The sequence below is a fragment of the Mytilus edulis genome, chromosome 5, assembly GCF_963676685.1.
Source record: "Mytilus edulis chromosome 5, xbMytEdul2.2, whole genome shotgun sequence".
NCBI lineage: Eukaryota > Metazoa > Mollusca > Bivalvia > Mytilida > Mytilidae > Mytilus > Mytilus edulis.
The window spans coordinates 79,537,750-79,556,623 of NC_092348.1; the positions used below are offsets into that span (position 1 = coordinate 79,537,750).

General features: G+C 33.5%; 1 protein-coding gene across 3 annotated transcripts; it reads left to right on the forward strand.

Moving 5' to 3' along the window:
- The first annotated feature begins 270 nt into the window (after nt 1-270).
- On the forward strand, nt 271-16,694 carry LOC139524537 (mucin-4-like). 3 transcript variants are annotated; one of them, XM_071319380.1, is made up of 7 exons: nt 271-458; nt 3,828-3,918; nt 4,547-4,682; nt 6,210-6,297; nt 6,915-6,998; nt 7,946-9,171; nt 11,151-16,694. In XM_071319380.1, exons 1-7 carry the CDS (start codon nt 443-445, stop codon nt 15,663-15,665), a joined length of 6,156 nt encoding a protein of 2,051 aa, XP_071175481.1. In that variant the 5' UTR covers nt 271-442; the 3' UTR covers nt 15,666-16,694. The 3 variants fall into 3 exon arrangements, with proteins under 3 accessions (XP_071175481.1, XP_071175483.1, XP_071175482.1); XM_071319382.1 differs by having other exon boundaries at nt 315-458; nt 3,828-3,996; XM_071319381.1 differs by lacking the exons at nt 271-458; nt 3,828-3,918; nt 4,547-4,682 and adding an exon at nt 4,945-5,143.
- Nucleotides 16,695-18,874: the final 2,180 nt, after the last annotated feature.

Genomic DNA, 18,874 nt, shown 5'->3' on the forward strand with positions numbered 1-18,874 from the left:
GGCTAATTGCATGTTAAGCCTCAGTGCCGGTATCGGCTTTGACAACTATTTTAAATTATTATTCAATATTCACTATTGTAAATACAGAATATAAAGTAATATGCAATAATATTTATTTCCTTCTTTTGTCCTTAATTATTGGGTAAAAGTCTCATTGGCAAATAGTATCATTGACAGAAAATGGACATTGCGGTGTTATACTTCTGTGTAAAATTTTATGGTAAATAGTCAAATCATTCGAAGGAAATTCCATGAAAGGAGGGCGATCCCATTTTTAGAACGAGGCTGATCTGCATATGAATGACGTCACGACTGAAAATGGCGGCTTCCAAAATGAAATGGCTTCCCAAATATTGTAGCTGTTCAAAAATGGGTTGATTTTGTCAAAACCATTGTCAAAAGTAGTAGTAACAATGCTTAGTCCTATTCCTTACCTTTTGAAATGAGCGATAACAATGGTAAGATGTCAAAAGTAGGGCTTCATATCATAAATTTGTACGTCAACAAAGGTGACTTGACCTGGTAAACAAAAACTGGTTGCTGTCACTGTCATCTGTTTGTCCCTGTTTTGAGAAACTACCCAATTTATTACGATACACAATAACCGTTTTAATATGTGGTCTCATCCAACAATTGAAATTACGTGTTTTGCACATTCAAAAAAAATATGCATGAAGTTCAAATGGCTAGTGTCAGTGAGTGCACTTGATTCATAGAGTATACAACTTGTAATGCATCTTTTATTATGGAATTTGAACCACGTTGAATTTTAAATAGATATTGCCTATAATTCACCCTTTGTCCATCAGAATCTAGCTAAGAATCTGTGCCGCTTGGACTTTTGATGTCAAACAACATGTACAACAATCACTTTTGTATTGTTGCATCAGTTATTTTCTATCGTAATGTAAAAATTTGACAGAAATCTTTGGAATGTCCAGTAATGGAGGAAAATAGAGATTAGGTGTGTAACCAGAGAGCATGATTTTAATTGCAAAATCGCATGTCTCCACCGAGAATCGAACCCGGGCCCTCTATGTTACAAGGCAGCTCTCATTTCACATTGTTAAGAAAGATTACTCTAACTGAATTTATTTTCCAGTTATAAATAATGTTCATTATATAATAAAATAAATTACTATAAAAAAAAATAGATGTGGTATAATTGCTAATGAAAGAACTATCCTACAAAGTTCAAATGAAGTGGATGTAGGCAATTATAATTTATAGGCAACCATACAGCCTAGACCATTATATTTGATTTTTGACATGAACATTTTATCTTGACAAGTCAACAGGCGGTAATGGATTTTAGCCAGACAAGGAAAAAGGTTTTTATGTAAAATACAGTCACATCTGTAAATTTGACGTTGATAAACAGCGGTTTTCCTATGCTATTTTAGAATAGAGGTCCCCCTGCATTCTTTTTGACTGCCCTGCTGTGATCAGCACCACTAAGCTTTCCCCAACTCTTTTATATTTACGATTAATACAATTTGTAAACAATAAATGACAAGTACATAAAAGCGTATCAAAATGCAACAGGTGATCACACATGTTCTGAATCGTCAAAGTATGGTCTTTAACATGGATCCATGGCTTACACCAAACTACAAGCTATAAAAAATGATACAGGGCCCAGTGGCGGATCCAGGGGGGGGGGGGGGGTTCCGGGGGTTGGAACCCCCCTTTTTTTTGGCCGATCAATGCATTTGAATGGGAGCATATAGTTGGAACCCCCCTTTACGCTGTGTTGGGAACCCCCCCTTTTTAAAATGGCTGGATCCGCCACTGGGGCCCCAGCAATGTATAATAATTCAAACAGGATAACCAATGGCCTAATCTATATAAAAAAACAAGAAATGAGAAACACTTATGAACCACATCAACCAGAGACAACCACATGCACTGAACAACAGGTTCCTGACATACATGACATAGGACAGATGCAAACAAATGCAGCATATTAAAACGTTTTCTAACTTCAACCTAACCTGAAATAATAGTGTAACATCACAACATAGAACGACACACTATAAAATGTCAATTGAATGAAATAGCTTAACTCTATCAAAAGACATATAACAAAAATAAGTACACATACACTGAATGAATATATTCTAGGAATTTTATATTGTCCACTATTTTATGACCAAAAATTCTCTACCTTAATTGACACAATCAAGTTAACTTTACAGTTTTTATCATAAGTTATTATTTTTAGATTTTTCTTTAAATTCATTTTTTATTAAGGACTTTAAAAGTCTTAATTCATTCAAGTCCCTGCAATTATTAACTTTATCTAAAAGGCCTAGGTTGATTGAAATATTCTTTGTAAATGTATACCAAGAATATGTATCATGCCAGTCCAGCACTATCGACAATATAATACACTGAAAAAAAATGATTTAATTAATAGACCATTAAAAAGTCACCATCTTTAGAAGTGCACTTTATTTTTTCTGGAGAGTCCGACAAATTTTGAAAGAAATTAACCAAACTGAAGATAACATATTTAATAAGTTTCAAGACAATTTCTTTAAATAATTTCTTTTCATAAGATTCACTTGATTCAGATATATATTATAAGAACATTTTTCATTATGATTAGCATTTTTAATGAACATTTATCAAAATTTTATGATAACTAGGTGGACATTTGGAAAATAAGTCTTTTCGGTGATTGTTTGTCCACAACTCTTGTTTTGAGATTTGAAGAAAATTTAGATAAACAAAATTAGTTTTGACTCAAGATTCTTACTAAGAAGAAATTAAAAGAATAAGAAACAAAACAAACAAAAATTAAAAAAAAAACAATTAAAAAATAAAAAATTTAAATAACATTAAAGACAAAAAATAATAATAAATTAACAGAGTAAAACAATACTTCATTCTACATTTTCAAAAAAAGGTTAAATGTCAATTTTAAAAGAAACCCAAGTTACCTGTACAGGTAAATTTTAATGAAACATACCAGCTGAAAACTTCAACCCTGATTGATTTTAACAGGTAACATAATTAGATAAAAGATCTGCCCATGATTTATGACCCCCAATAAATGGCCAACATCTCAAGATTGAATACCCCAATAAATGTTCACCATTGGATGTTGACCATGCAAGAGGGTGGACATAACTAAGAGGAAGTCACAGGCTGTACTGTATAATCTATGTCACAATGTAAAAATATAATAAAACAGAGGTGAGATGTAAAACTATAACCTTGGACAAAATGCTGTCAAATTAAATAACGTACACAGATAAATAGAAACAATTATGTTTGAAGGAGTACATGGAGTACAGATTTTTTTTTTTACAAAATAAATAAATTGGTTGTTCATAGTACGAGAACAGAAGTGAAAATTCATCATCATAATAAGTACAATGTATAGGTGGTATAGATTAGAAATAGTGAGTCGAGATATACAAATGTATAAATACAAAATAGGTAAATATTATATTACAAAAATGCATTACGAATTGTATCAACAGGTCAAATTAACACGAGAAAATATATACAGGAAAGGGTTCTTAAGAATTACAGCTAATTTGCTAATGCATGTAGAGGAAGACTTTGGTTAGTTTGCTTGCTTTGTTTGTATATATTGTACAATTATATTGCCATATTGGGATAATGTCCAATTAAATTTAAATATAGTATATATACAGGTTTAACTATATGTCATATTTATTGTTTGGAGATTTCAAACTTAATTACAAAGCTTGTTCAAACAGTTATACAAACAAAGCAAGCAAGACAACCAAAGTTTTACTCTACAAGTATTAGGAAATCTGCTGTAATGATCTTTTAACTTTTCCTACTTACAGGAACAGATAATGTAGCCAAACTTATGAACATGAATGGAGATATAGACGAGTCAGCACAATTATATATTGTACAAGCAGAGGACGATACTATGTAAGTCAAATAAATCTATAGCTGGGATATAGAAAAGTTAGCACAATTATATATTGTACAAGCAGAGGACGATACTATGTAAGTCAAATAAATCTATAGCTGGGATATATAGCTGATAAATTTCTTCATGAATTATGTATATTGCTGACCATACTAAGATTGAAGAATACATGTAATTCAGTATCCCAGAAATTTCTTGTTAATTGGTTGATCAAATAGCAGAAAATGTTGAATATTTGTGGTTTTGTTTTGTAAAGCTTGTTTAATTTGCTTCCATGTTTGATGTCAACCAGCCTTTGCAATGTATATGACTTGGTTGACCTTGTTAACTGTATGTACATTTTGTACTATGATTGGTACATGTACATGTAGGTTCTACCCAACTCAAACAGTTGGGTACATTGTATTTGACAATTACTAGTAAAGGAATAATTAATAATTAATGCATAAGTAGAATGAACCTGCAAGCATTTGTAGATACTAGTAGTTATAATGCTGTTCAATTTTTTGCTCAATTCCTCTACCAGTAAAATCTTACCCCACGAAATTGCAGAAAAATGTTGAAAGTGGCATTAAACACAAATCAACCAATCTATTTACATTAAAAATTAAAATTGACATTTTTCAGTGATAAAGCCAGAAAGAGAATGACTCACAATTCAATAGAGAAGAAGAGGAAGGATAAGATCCGTTACTGGATCAATAAGATAGGTGAACTGTTACCGCCTATAGAGAATAGTCCTGATAAAGAACGGATGGGCAGGGTAAGTTACTGGATCAATAAGATAGGTGAACTGTTACCACCTATATAGAATAGTCCTGATAAAGAACACATGTGCAGGGTAAGTTACTGGATCAATAAGATAGGTGAACTGTTACCGCCTATAGAGAATAGTCCTGATAAAGAACAGATGGGCAGGGTAAGTTACTGGATCAATAAGATAGGTGAACTGTTACCACCTATATAGAATAGTCCTGATAAAGAACACATGTGCAGGGTAAGTTACTGGATCAATAAGATAGGTGAACTGTTATAGAGAATAGTCCTGATAAAGAACGGATGGGCAGGGTAAGTTACTGGATCAATAAGATAGGTGAACTGTTACCGCCTATAGAGAATAGTCCTGATAAAGAACGGATGGGCAGGGTAAGTTACTGGATCAATAAGATAGGTGAACTGTTACCGCCTATAGAGAATAGTCCTGATAAAGAACGGATGGGCAGGGTAAGAGTTATAAATTAGGCCAACTTTAACAATAATAGAAATAGTGGTGATAAAGAGAACTTCTTAAAAGGAGAAAAGTTGAAGAAAATTTGGGCAAATGAAATAGTTCCCATTTACAATATTAACAGCTGTATTACAAGGTAATATGAAGTGTTTTTTCCCCTTTACATGACTTACAGTGGCTTGACTGTTATTGTAATTTGTTTTATTATACCAAATTGTTCAACTGGTCAAAATATTGAACAAATTGTTCAGCCAAAATGTGAAAGTGCAAGGTGATAAAATAAAACATACTTACAATCCTATAAGACTTTAACAACATCATTAAAGTGGAGTTAAAGTCTTATAGGATTGTAAGTATGTTTTATTTTATCACCTTGCACTTTCACTACTTGACTGTGGTTACCTACAGCAGTTAGTTCAAAATTCTAACCAGTTGAACAATTTGATTTTATAAAACAAATTGCAATTTGGTCAGAATTTTGAATAAGTTGCAATTGGTGGATAGCAACACCAACAGTCAAGTCACTGTAAAAGGTTTTTGTTTTGGTTGTGTGCTGTGTCTTGTGTCTTGATTGGGTTAAACAGGACATTATGAAAAAATGAAAATGTGGAGGTTAAGGTCAAAGAAAACAGCAAACAAACAACACAAAGTAAACCAGGTTAATCATTAATGTATGTACCATTAATGGTAACAATCATTCTTCATCAGATTTGCACAAATAATTGTCAGCTGTGTGATGTTTTTTTTTGTCATTTTTCAATAGGCACTGTTAAAGTCAGAATTTCTCTCCAATAGACTCAATGAAAAAAATAATTGGAAAATGAAAAAAAATTCATACCTACCTACCCTATTTTTTCAAAGATGTAATATGAAAAACACAATAAACTATTTGGCAATAGACTTAACCAAATACCATGATTACTTTAATGAAATAAAATAAAGCCTAGATATAATGATACATGTACATTGTAAGTTTTATTTTATGTAAAATTTACCTAATCTGACATCCACATTGATAACCCTTATAATAGTACACCTTTAGTACTTGTTCTTTTATTACAGAGTACTTTAGAGATAGTAGAAACAGCATGGGAATATATAACACAACTAAAGGCACAGACAACTCCAGATATGACAGAAGATGTTCAAAGTAAGAAATGCAATAGCAAAACTAATTTAGTAATGACAGTTATAGGAAACTAGATAAGATCCATTTATGTTGTGTTTTTACATATTCGTACACATTGATTAAAGACATCTGTTTATTATTTTACATTTTTGAAGAGCTATTTAAAAAAACCTGAAGTACTGAAATCAATATTGTTATGATGAAACAGCTTTCTTCAGGGGGCTTTACCTAATAAATATAGATGTGTAAAAATCAGGGTGCATGCATATCTTACTATCATGTTATAATACAGAGTCTGAGTATGTATAGAAACTATTAATGTTTACAACTGTAACATGATCTTAAAAATCAAAAATCAATTCCAAGAATGGGCACATAGATGTGGAATTTGTAGCTAAGTTTACAGTAGATTGCTAGCTGAACTGTGAAGTCATTATTAGGTAAGGTGCACTACCCTCCTTTCTAAGTAGCCTAGTCCTACAGACAGATAAATTGTTATATCTGTCAAACTAGTCTAGTTTACCTAACCTAATAATAACTTCACTGTTCAGCTAGCAAGCAAGCTAACCAAGGATAATACCTTTACCTACACACTCAATGGAATCAGCTGTAACAGTATATCTTTATTTTACTTATAGGATTGGAAATTCAGAGGTTGAAAACAGATATAGAAAAGACCAAGTTAGAAAGGGATAGATATGTTGATATCATTAGAAATGCAGGTCAGTCGTCAGTTACAAACCAAGATGGATATCCATCGTTGTTGTGTCTTGATAGTAAAAAAAGTTAACAATATTCTATAAATTGTAAAACTGAGAATGGAAATAGGGAATGTGTCAAAGAGACAACAACCTGACCAAAGAGCAGAAAACAACTGAAACCCACCAAAGGGTCTTCAACACAATGAAAAATCCCACACTCTAAGGTGTGCCAACAGATTTATGTTGTAAGAGTGAAAGAAAATTGCAAAAAATTGATGTGTGTATAATTTGACTTTGACAATGCATGAGAAAATTGAAACGTTCCTTTGTGGCATACCAGCTGTATCCTCTTATGTAATGAGTGGCCTTGGTGACTGAGTGGCCTAAGATTGAACTACATGTACTATGTCACTAGCTTGTCAATAGCTAGGGGAATGAATCCTGCATCAGGCAGGTGTATTGGACTCAATTCTTTTAATAGACTAGAATCAGTTTTCCTGCTGCAGTAGGTGGTCTTCCCTGGGCACTCCACACATAAAAACTAACCGACATGGCATAGCTTATAGTACTGAAAGTGGCATTAAACATCAACAATCAATCAATCTTATTTAGTGGAAATCTATGATACAGATTTCAGTAAATAGGAAACATGTTTTGATTAGCAGATATGCTCTAAACTAAAAGATCTGGAATCCAAATTGAACCCTCAAAAAAGTTTAGAAATCAAATCTAATCAAGAAAAGTAAGTAAAGCCAAATCTAATAAAAAAAACCCAAACAATCATCTACTTGAACTCTTGAAGTCCTGGGTACAAATTTTCTTGATGTTGTTTTTTAACCATCTTATCAAGCCAAAGAAAGGTAAGGACCAAGTTCTAAAAACCCTTGTCTAGTAAAGATGTTTTGAACATTTTGTGAATTTTCTTTTCGTAAAGTTAAATTAATAAAAATGCCTAATTTTTATTTCAGGTCTATCCACTGACATGACTCCTGGTATATGGGCTCAGAAGAACGTCAGTCCTGTTTTGTCAGCAATTAACATCAACAATCAGGACCTAGATCCTAAACAAAAATCAAACAAAAATAGGAAACGTAACACAATTAGTCAACAGTTAGAAAATATGAAAAAACAACAAGAAGAGTTAACTGCCCCTAATATTATGCAAATGAATAATCAGAATATGTTAATGAATCAGATGCAGATGATGAACAATCAAATGATGATGCCTAATCAAGCAGGGTTCCCTCAGACATTTTTACCTGGTCAAATGACATTACCTGGTCAGGCTGGTGACAAAGACCAGTCCAGTGCGGATCTTTTACAAGGAGCAATGCAGGAATCAGGTATCACTCCTAATAGTAATTCTCAGACTGGAACAATAGAGGATTTGGTGACACAACATTCGTCTGAGTCTGCACTACAGACATTGGCGTCAGTGGCATCTCAGAATCTCGTTAGTGGATCGACAGCTGTTGTGACTTGTCAGTCTGTGTCATTGACTAATACATCACAAAGTAGTTCTGTTACCACAGTTACAACACAGTCTGTAAACACTAGCAATCCAATAATGGCCACTGGTCAAATGATGCAGAATAATTCTACGGGATTAATGCCATTTGTGAATGGACAACAAAATTTCCCTGGAAATATGTTTCAAAATCAGCAAGGATTTAATAATCCTCTAATTCAACAACAACAACAACAACAACAAATAGTGTTTATTAATGAACAAGGTATTCCGTGCATTGCAAACGTACCAATGGATCCAATGATGCAGAACAAAGTGACAAAGACTGAACCAGCAATGGATCAAGCTTTTAACCAACAACAACAAATGAACATAGCATTACAAAACCAGTTGGCTGGTTTAACTTCACAAAATCAAATGAATATGGCTGGTGGTCTCATCCAACAACAGTTTCCGATGAACCAACAACAATTATTACAAGGACAACTTGGTGCTACAATGAATCAGCAAGGCCTAATTCTACCGGTCAGCCAGGCTGGAAACTTAATCAATGTTAATAATATGGCTGGTCAGAATCAGTTACCACAAGCTCTAATTTTACCAAACGGTCAGATTGTACCTGTTGTCACAAATCCACAAATGTTAAGTACTGGCCAAAATCAACTACTTCAGACCAATCAGTGGAGACCACCAGTACCTCAGCCAATGACATCTGCACCAATGCAGGTAGGTATTTATAAGCCAGCTGACATGTAAGCCAGTAAAAACTATCTCGGGTAATAATTTCACCGAACAGCCTAGGTTTAAATAAGTGTAAACCATTCAAGTTAACGATATCTTATCAAGATGGTTAAAGCTTTCACAAAAAAACATCTATTCATGAACGAACATGGTGAAAGGAATACTATACAATGTACTACCATCATAATATATAAAACCTGAAAAATTGACAAGGTATGAAATGTTGAACAAGTGCATTCTAAAAATAGATCAGTCAAACTTGTGATGTTTCCCTAGGACTAACTATTTGTTCACAAAACTATCATATGGATACCATTTACCTTTTCTTAGTAGGCATTTATATATTATATTTTGCCAACTAACTTCATATTTGAATTTTATCATCTTTTATTATGGTCAAATATTGGCCTGATGACATGGTAGATAGTGCATAAACACCAGTTTTAGGAGTACAATGCAACGATTTTTCAAGGTTCACAATTTTTTAATACTACTCTGATGATTGTGATACAAGTAAAAATAAAAACTTCAAAGAAGTGGGTATATCACACAATCATACTTGCGCATTGTGATGATATTTGAAACGTAAATCTAATCTAAACTAGTAAAATATCAATGCCTTCCTTGATTCCTTGATTTATAATTGCTCTACAGGGCCCACACCACCCTGAATGGCTCTGAAAATTCTAGAAAGTAGAAAACTGTGAATTCATTTATTTTTGTTGGTTCAGATTTTCATGGATTGAGGAAAACTTGCATAAACTTGTTAGCTCACCTGGCCCAAAGGGCTAAGTGAGCTTTTCTCATCACTTGGCGTTCGTCGTCGTCGTCCTTAACTTTTACAAAAATCTTCTCTGAAACTACTGGGCCAAATTGAACCAAACTTAGCCACAATCATTAGGGTATCTAGTTTAAAAAAATGTGTGTAGTGACCCAGCCAACCAATCAAGATGGCCGCCATAGCTAAAAATAGAACATAGGGGTAAAATGTACATTTTGGCTTATAACTCTGAAACCAAAGCATTTAAAGCAAATCTGGCAGAGGGTTTAATTGTTTATTAAGTCTGTTAACTGTAAACAGCAATAATGTTCAGCAAAGTAAGATATAAAAATAAGTCAACCCCTCAAGGAGTTATTGCCTTTTATACATTTGTACATGTTATAGTCAATTTTTAGTAAATTTTTGTAAATTTTTACAAAATATTTTCCTCTGTATCTAAAAGGTCAAATTTATTATAGATAGAGAAAATTGTAAGTAGCAAGAATGTTTTGTAAAGTAAGATCTACAAACACATCACCATCACCAAAACACAAGTTTGTCATGAATCCATCTGTGTCCTTTGTTTAATATGCACATAGACCAAGGTCAGCGACACAGGCTCTTTAGAGCCTCTAGTTAATGTGTTTGCTTACATGTATGATGCAAAGATGCCAAGGATACAACTAAACCCAATACACAGTGACATGTATATAAAAAGTTATGGAAATAAACATACATTGTACATGTAACAATAATTGAAAAGGCATTTATCATGTTTAGTAACTCACTTTCAAAGGCTGGCATGATGTTGCAGAAAAATTTTGATTGGCACAATTTGAGCAATAGTTACTTCCCTTTTTGGCTGTGTTGGAGATCTTTGTTTTTTTACTTGTTTAGTCATGTAAGTTAAATAAGAAAATCAATGATTTATATACATGATATAAATGCCTAAAAAAAAGAGAAATAACTCACAATCAAATTACATATTATTGAAACCCATCTATTGATGATTAATTTATAATGATAGGGTACCTGTGTAGGATCCAGAGACTTTAAAAAGATTCAAATTTAAAAATGTTTTTTTTACCTTTCTTATCATGATTATAGAGATTGTGTATATAAAAAGTGCTTGATGAAAAACAGTATGCATTAATTAATGTTGTCAGATTGACAGATTCAAACATATCTCCTTGATTGATTTCAGATAATTCAACAGAACCAACCTCAAACTGGACAAGACATGCAACAACAACAACAATCGTTAGGACTACTAATGACAACAAACTCTGTTAGCAGTCAGTCATCCCCTAGGCCACAAATCTCCATGGCTAATCAGTCTTCCATCACTACATCAACTATGTCACATTCAGCTATACCAAATCACAATAAAACAGTGGACTCGTCTTTTCAGGATTCGGTCATGAACAAAGTGAATACATCTGTAGAACAAATGATACACACACAGAATGGCATGTTGCCGCAACCTCAGAACAATATTATGGTTCCTGCATCAACATGTTCATCACAAATAAGTACACCAATGCAGCTACCAAAGCCTGCCAATACAACTGTAGTATCACAACCAAACCATCCTCAGACCTTATCGGGTAACGCTCCAATTATCATCAATATGTCCTGTAACGGTCAACCAACAAGTATATTGGTTGATCCTACAACAATGCAGGTCCTTGGTACCGTTCAGACCCAACAGCCAGCTCCTGCTGCCGTCCCTCAACCTCCTGCTCCACAACAAGCAACGCCCCCTAGTGGGGCAAAGAAATCAAAGAAAAGAGTACTTTGTCCAAAACCTTCTGCAAACGGACCTAATATAGAAGATGTAAATGTCGAAACTCAAACTGCTGAATTGAAAAAGACCACTGTTACCAAGTCAAAAGTTAAGCCTAAGAAAGCTGAACCAGAAAGTACTACTGACATTTTAGCAAAGGCTGCTCAATCTATCTTTTCATCTGAAATATCTCCTGTGAACTTTTATAATCCTGCTAATGAAGATAATCCTCTTCAAATTGACACAAGTGTAGCAGAGCCAGAAGATGAAACAAAGCGCTCTCCCCAGAAAGGAGCTGAGATTGCCAAAAATTTGACAGAAATTCAGCAGGATGAGGTAGCTAAACTTATAGAGGATCAAATTAAACAAGTAGACGATCAAAATAAAGCTGAAAAAGAGAAAGCTGTTTGTAAAATTGTAGATGAAAATGTAATGAATATAATCAACGAAGAAGCTAAAAACTCTCTCTTAGTCAGTGAAAATAAGACCAAAATTGAAGAGCAGCCAGGTATCGAACAAACATCTAAGAAGGCAAAGAAAAGTAAAAAATCTGAACCAGAAATATCAAAAGAATTGGAACCTGAAACTAAACCTAAGAATAGAAAAACTTCAAGTGCACGTAAAGGAAAACAACAAGAAGATATTGTTGTTGAAACAAAAGATTTACCAGAGGCAATAATCTTTTCTGAAAATGATCTGTCATCTGTGCTTGATCAGGTAGAAGGATTAGCGTCACCGCCACCAAGCAAAAAGACAAAAAGTAAAAAGACAAAGTCTGATACCAATGATATTGAACCAGTGTCAAAGAAACGCAAACACACACCAACGAAATCTAAGATGGCCAGTGGGCCTGAAAAAGAGCCTGTGGCAAAGACAAGTAAAAAGTCTGTTTATGATTTTGAGGAGGAGGAAGAAGAGATGATTGAAGATTTCTCCCAGCCTCTTTTTGGTTTACATCCGTTACGGAATACAGCAGCTACAACAAACATAACAAAAGGAGGTGAAACTAAGAAAGAGAAAAATATTAAAAAAACTAATGATAAGAAAAAGCCAAAAGAGGTTAAAATGGATGATTCATTGTTATCTCCAGCAAGTGATGATCTACAGATCAATTTGGATGTTGACAAACAAAAGGATGAAAACTCTGTTTCTCCGGAAAAAAGGATAGAATCTGCGAAAATGGATTTACCTAAAAATTCCCATCAGGATGTAGATACTTCGTTCACCTCCGACAAAAGAATGGATTATCCTAATTTAGAAGTGACAAACGGTTTTGCCCCTCCCACTGAAAATCAGAAAAATTCTGTCCAAAACTCAAATTCAGAACTGTTGTCACATCCAGACATTATGCCGTTAGACATATCAACAGGAAATGATTCTACTGATATTGACAATGCAATGAGTAGCATATTAGGCTTTTCTACAAACTCTTTGTCGCCACATATTGTTTCACCAAAGCCTCGTAACCAAACTTCTGATACAACTATAGCTAATTCTGTGATTTCACCTGTAACAGTATCATCGATATCACCACTATCTATGGTGACTACAACATCATGCACAACAAGTACTCCTTCCGTGTCACAAGATTTATCAGTGCTAATCAGTGAAAGTGAGAAATTGACTTCAACCTCTTTACCGTCTGAGACTGGATTAAATAGTGTATTGTCAAAAGAAAAACAAGAGTCTCTTCTGTTTTCACAGAGTAAACAGTCTGAACGATCTGGTAATTATAGTGCTACAGAAAAATTACCGTCAGGTGCTCCACAAAATTCAATAGAAGTGAATAAAAAATCAAGTGATAGCTCAAAAACTAAATCAATTTACTCTGCTGATAATTTCGTTCAATCAAGTAGAAATGATCTGATTACATCATCGTCAGTAAGTAAATACAATGATAAAGTCAGCACAGTGCAAAGTAAAACAACATCATCAACTATACCCGTATCTTATAGCTCAACAAATACAAGAAACAATCGTAGTGAGGTAAATGATAGACCGAACACGATAAAATATGGCCCAAGTCATTCTTCATATCGTGAAGCCAGTCCAGATGGATTTAACTTCGCAAGTATAGGTCTGAATTTATCTACCACTGCTCCATCTGGATCTTTTATTGACAGTTTGAACATGTCACCGATTATGTCAACGTGTTCAACAGCAACTGCTGTAACAAGTTCATTTACTTTCACTTTATCTTCTGTAAAATCGACTGTAACTCAGTCCAGTGCCCCCTCATCACATATTCCATCATCCCACCAAACACAGACTTCACATTCGTCATCACAGAGTAGCCCATTCCCAGTGTATCAAGCTGGACACCATCATTCTCCAGGATCCTCCTCCGCTAAACCATATCATGGTATGAATCTTCCAAGTTTTGACATGGATTTGTCAAGAAATATGAACTCACAAATGAATCGTAACTCTGTTCAATCACAACAGCAGCAGAGATCAAATCATGATCGGATACCTCCGATGCAAAGTCAGAACAATGTGCCTTTTCCTTACGGTGCAGGTGATGTCAACCGTGAAAGTTGTTCATTGCGTGAACAGCCGAGGGAACTTCCCCGTGAACGTACACCTGTATTTCAGAACATAACAGCTACCACACCTCCTATAGTGAATAAATCTCAATCTGATCAAATTAGAAATACTCAAAAACAAATTCAAGATTTGAGCCAGAATCATAATGTGCCACCTAAACAGCATTCAGACATGAATAGAAATATGAATCCATTGGAAAGGGGACCAGTTCCTAATAATATGCAGCCATTTTTCTCTGCAAATCCTCAGAATACACCACCATTACACCATCCTCCCCTGATGGCTGATAATGGTCGTCAGAATATTGTGTCAAGGAATCCATATGATCCGTTTCCACCAGCACAATCTCAAGTCTATAATCCGTCATCCTCTGCTCAAAGCTACAATAGATATGAATCAAATTCAATGCCTTATTCATCGCATAATAGCTCTGGTGGAACCCAGCCATTAAGCCACACACCGCCTAGTAGTGATGGAAGAAAATCTGCAAATGCATTGCCGACAAATTCAAAGCAGAATACAAATCAGTCTGCAAGAGCAATGAGTGGTCCATCGCCAGGCTCTGGACCAACTCCACCCGTGACAAATCGTCACACTCCTCCCCAGGCTGTTCATCCACAACAAACAATGCCGAAATCTCAAAGACCACAAACTGCTAGTAGTGGTAACAGTAAAAAGTCTAAACCTTCTCAAAAGAGAACAAAACAGCCTGCTTATGAGATGAATGAAATGCATTATCCGTTATTTGACCCAAATAGGATGACACCGTTCTTAGGACATCTTCCTCCTCAAGCATTGTCACCACCATCAAGAAATGTACAAAATGATGCACATATGTTTTCTGGAAACTTTTTAGGACATAGTTCTAGACCACTATCAAATTCTGCATCTGCAATGAATAAAAATTCAGATTTTGGAGGACCATTCAATTCAATATTTCCGCCATCTCGAGGACAAAATGGTTTGGGATTGAATTTTCAGCCAGGATTTGGAAGTATGCATCCGAGCATGTCTAACGCCCCATCTTTGACTCCACATTCAGGTGGCGTCACTGTCACTCCACATATGCCTAACTTTAGTTTTAGTAATATTTTTCCCGATTCATCTCAAAGTGATTCACCTATTAACATTTCTCCAATCAAATTACACGGAAATCAGATCATGGATTCAAACTCTCTTCAGCATCACCAAGGGAGCTCACTCTTCCATCCACATAACAGATCTCACCATCCGTCGTTACCAAATGCAATGAGCATAAACAGCATCTTAGGACATAATCATCATGGTTTTGACACGCGACAAATGACACAAGGCATGAACTCGTCAGCTACACCTTTTGGTAGTCATGGACACCCACACACGTTTGGAATGCCACCATTTTCATGATTTTAGTTTTTGTTGATCATGTAAATCCATTTTATCTTATTGTTAGTGAATCACATACAAAAACAAATATTGTTAGACAGATTTTTATTTTTTCAAGCTGTAATTTTTTTATTAGAAATTTAAACTGTTTCCGAAAAGATTTTATTTTATGTTTCAAAGGTGGAGGTGTGATAAGATTCATTATTTGGCTTCTGGAATTGTAAAAAAAAGGAGGATTTAGTTTGGTTATTATGTTAATAATCTCTTTCGTGATGTCTTATAACTTTTATGACTATTTTACACATCATTTTGCCTATAACCATTGATATCAGACAGACTAGTCTTATAAATCTAATGATGCCATTTGATAGATTTTCATTTTTATGAACCCCTAAAAAATGGCCTTCTTATCATGCCTTCTATGAAACAAATGGTGTTAATACTTTTTTGTTATTCAAATGATATAAAATGATGCACAATGATATGAAGCTCACAATTTTTTTTTATTAATTATTCTGTTTTTCAAAGTATTATGGTGTTGATACTTACACATTGGTTACAAAGGACATGCTTTTTATGACAAATTAGTTAATCTATCTTTTTTCATATTAAAAGGGAGGTAATGAATATTTCAAAGTTATTGGATTTAACCATACATGACATATCGTAGTTATTCTAATAGAAATTGAGAATTTCATTTTTTTTTAAAAACGATACTGTATTTTGCATTTTTCTTGGAATTCTGATTATCAATGAAACGTTTTATCTATACTACAATGTGGCGCAAAGTAAAGTGTCCAATGGTTGCTAAACACTATATTTTTAACAAACGAGTGGCCCTTATGTCATCTTCTTGTTCATATTATGTATAGCTTTCAATAGTTGCCTACATAAGAACAGAAATTTAATGGGTAGAGGGTAAAGTAATGTCAGATAATTATACAAGGGGTACTATAAAAATGTATTGAAAAAGTTAAATGAAGTCAAATTAGATTTGATTAGTAAAATTAAAAGTATGGTCAACAAAAACAATTCTTAAGAATAGAAAACGGAATTGAAAAAATAGTTCAAATAGCCAGTCTGAAAGACTTTAATGTTTCTGCAAAAATTATAAAATGTTGAAAACAATTAAAAAACATATTTTTAAATCCTAAGTATAAGGATCTAATCAATTTTAAACAAACGGGGGGGAAAATGTTAAATTGACAAGGCTTTGAAAGACTTTGTGATACATGAACTTAATAAAATGTTCTACCGAAAACAAGAGCTGTAACAGATGTTAAACATTTTGCTTTTTGACTATTTAATAAGAAGAATGGGTATATGGCTGCATTTAAATATTTATTTGTTTGATTATAAAGTAAACTGAAATAAACCAGGGTTGTCTTTCCTTCCAAGAAATCTCACCACACAGAAATTTGTGAAATGGACATTAGGATTTGAGTTTAATGTACTTAAAGACAGATATTTTTTATTAAAAGTAAAGGACAGAGTTGTTAAAACAAATAGGTATGTTATATTAAGATATGTTTTAATAGATATTTTGTTTGATACAAAAATTGGCCTTTTAAAGGTAAATCTATCATTACATGAAATTGTGCATTTAGGACTTTTTTTTTTAAAATGTCTTCATAAGCTTTTTATCCACCAAAAACTTTGTCTAAGCACATTGCATAATATATTGAAAGGGTCTGTGACCACTACTTAAGGATAGTATTTACTTTCATTAATATTTAAGACTTTTTTATGCGATGATCCCTTGACATATGATTTATTATTAAGAAATAGAGAAACGACTTTATATGAACATGTCTACACAGCCTGTTAGATTTGGAATATTTAATACTGTTGGTAATTATCCATAAAATTAGGGATACTTAAGAAGTCTTTAAAAGAATTCGATTCAATAGTGGAGTATTTTTGCTGAAATTCCATGTTCAAAACAATGTATTTATTGAAAATGCCATAAATAAGTTTAACTTTTATGATTTACTTCTGACAATGGATTTCAATTTTGATAAAATATTTTCAATTTCAAGGGCCAATTATTCAGGATAAATTTGTTTTGTTAAACACTGCAAAATTGTCTCAAATTTGAGTGATTACTTATTTTGGGAACTGTTTCCTATTTGAAATTTATATCAGACTGTCGACCACAGGTTTTATTTTGATGATCTTAATTCATGTTAATATGATTTCATAATTAGATTTTTTATTTGTATAACAGCCTACAGAAGACAGGGTTTAAATAGGATATCTTGCATGGGTAATTGTTCAGTCAAAACATTATATACATGCATATCACATTTGATATCATCGTTACCATGTTAACTGTCTCTGGATTTCATTTTCATGCTTAGCTCTGCTGTGTATTGTGATATTTGTAGAAGTGAAAGATTAACATGATTTTTCAACTTTTATTTTCGGCAAAGCAAGTGAGACATATCTTTGTGTTAAATGTTATTTGAATGTTTGAAAGTACCAAAATTTTCGTTTAAATAGGAAAAATGGAAATAAGGGGATAGAATATTATTACATTGGTTGCAATATATTACATTGATTTCCCAGTTAAATAAAAACCGATAATTTCACATGTGAAATAAACGTGGTTATTTCACTCTCTGACGTCATACAACAATAGGCGTTGTCGAGACGTCGATAACGTCGGATCAAAACAAATTGTCAATGCGTAGAAAAAAAGATATAGTTCCTTACATTTTCTACATTAATTTCATAAAAAAAAGCCATTTGCCAATGTAATAAAAAGAATAACTAATCGCCGTATTTGAATATCAAAAATAAGACAACTTGTGACCGAACGCCGCTATGGATTAAACTTGTGCTGCGCACTCGTTTAATCCATGCGTCGTTCGGTCACACGTTGTCTTATTTTTGATATTCAAATACGGCGATTAGTTATACTATAAATAATCTACGTATGAAGTGAAAGGGGATAAAATAATGATATGAAGTCAAAGTTGAAGGTTGTTTTAATTTCTTAATAAAATGCTGAAGACGACTGGCAAGAAACCCTGTGTTGTTGGGTAACTGCCTAGTTATTTAAATGGTAATAAAATTTGCCAAAACATAATGTTATGGTGAATTGGGTCAATTTTGCTGTATTTTTGTTCTTCATTTTAATATATTTCAATTTAACATAGTTAACAATGAAGAAATTCTTATATTAAAGCATTCCAAATAAGATTACAAAGAAGCATTTAGTTGTACTG

What these genes read in the sequence shown, in the direction of transcription:
- LOC139524537 (XM_071319380.1), top strand. An exon ending in CAAGCAGAGGACGATACTAT is followed by an intron (nt 3,919 to 4,546) that starts GTAAGTCAAATA and finishes GACATTTTTCAG; the next exon opens with TGATAAAGCCAGAAAGAGAA. An exon ending in TATGACAGAAGATGTTCAAA is followed by an intron (nt 6,298 to 6,914) that starts GTAAGAAATGCA and finishes TTTTACTTATAG; the next exon opens with GATTGGAAATTCAGAGGTTG.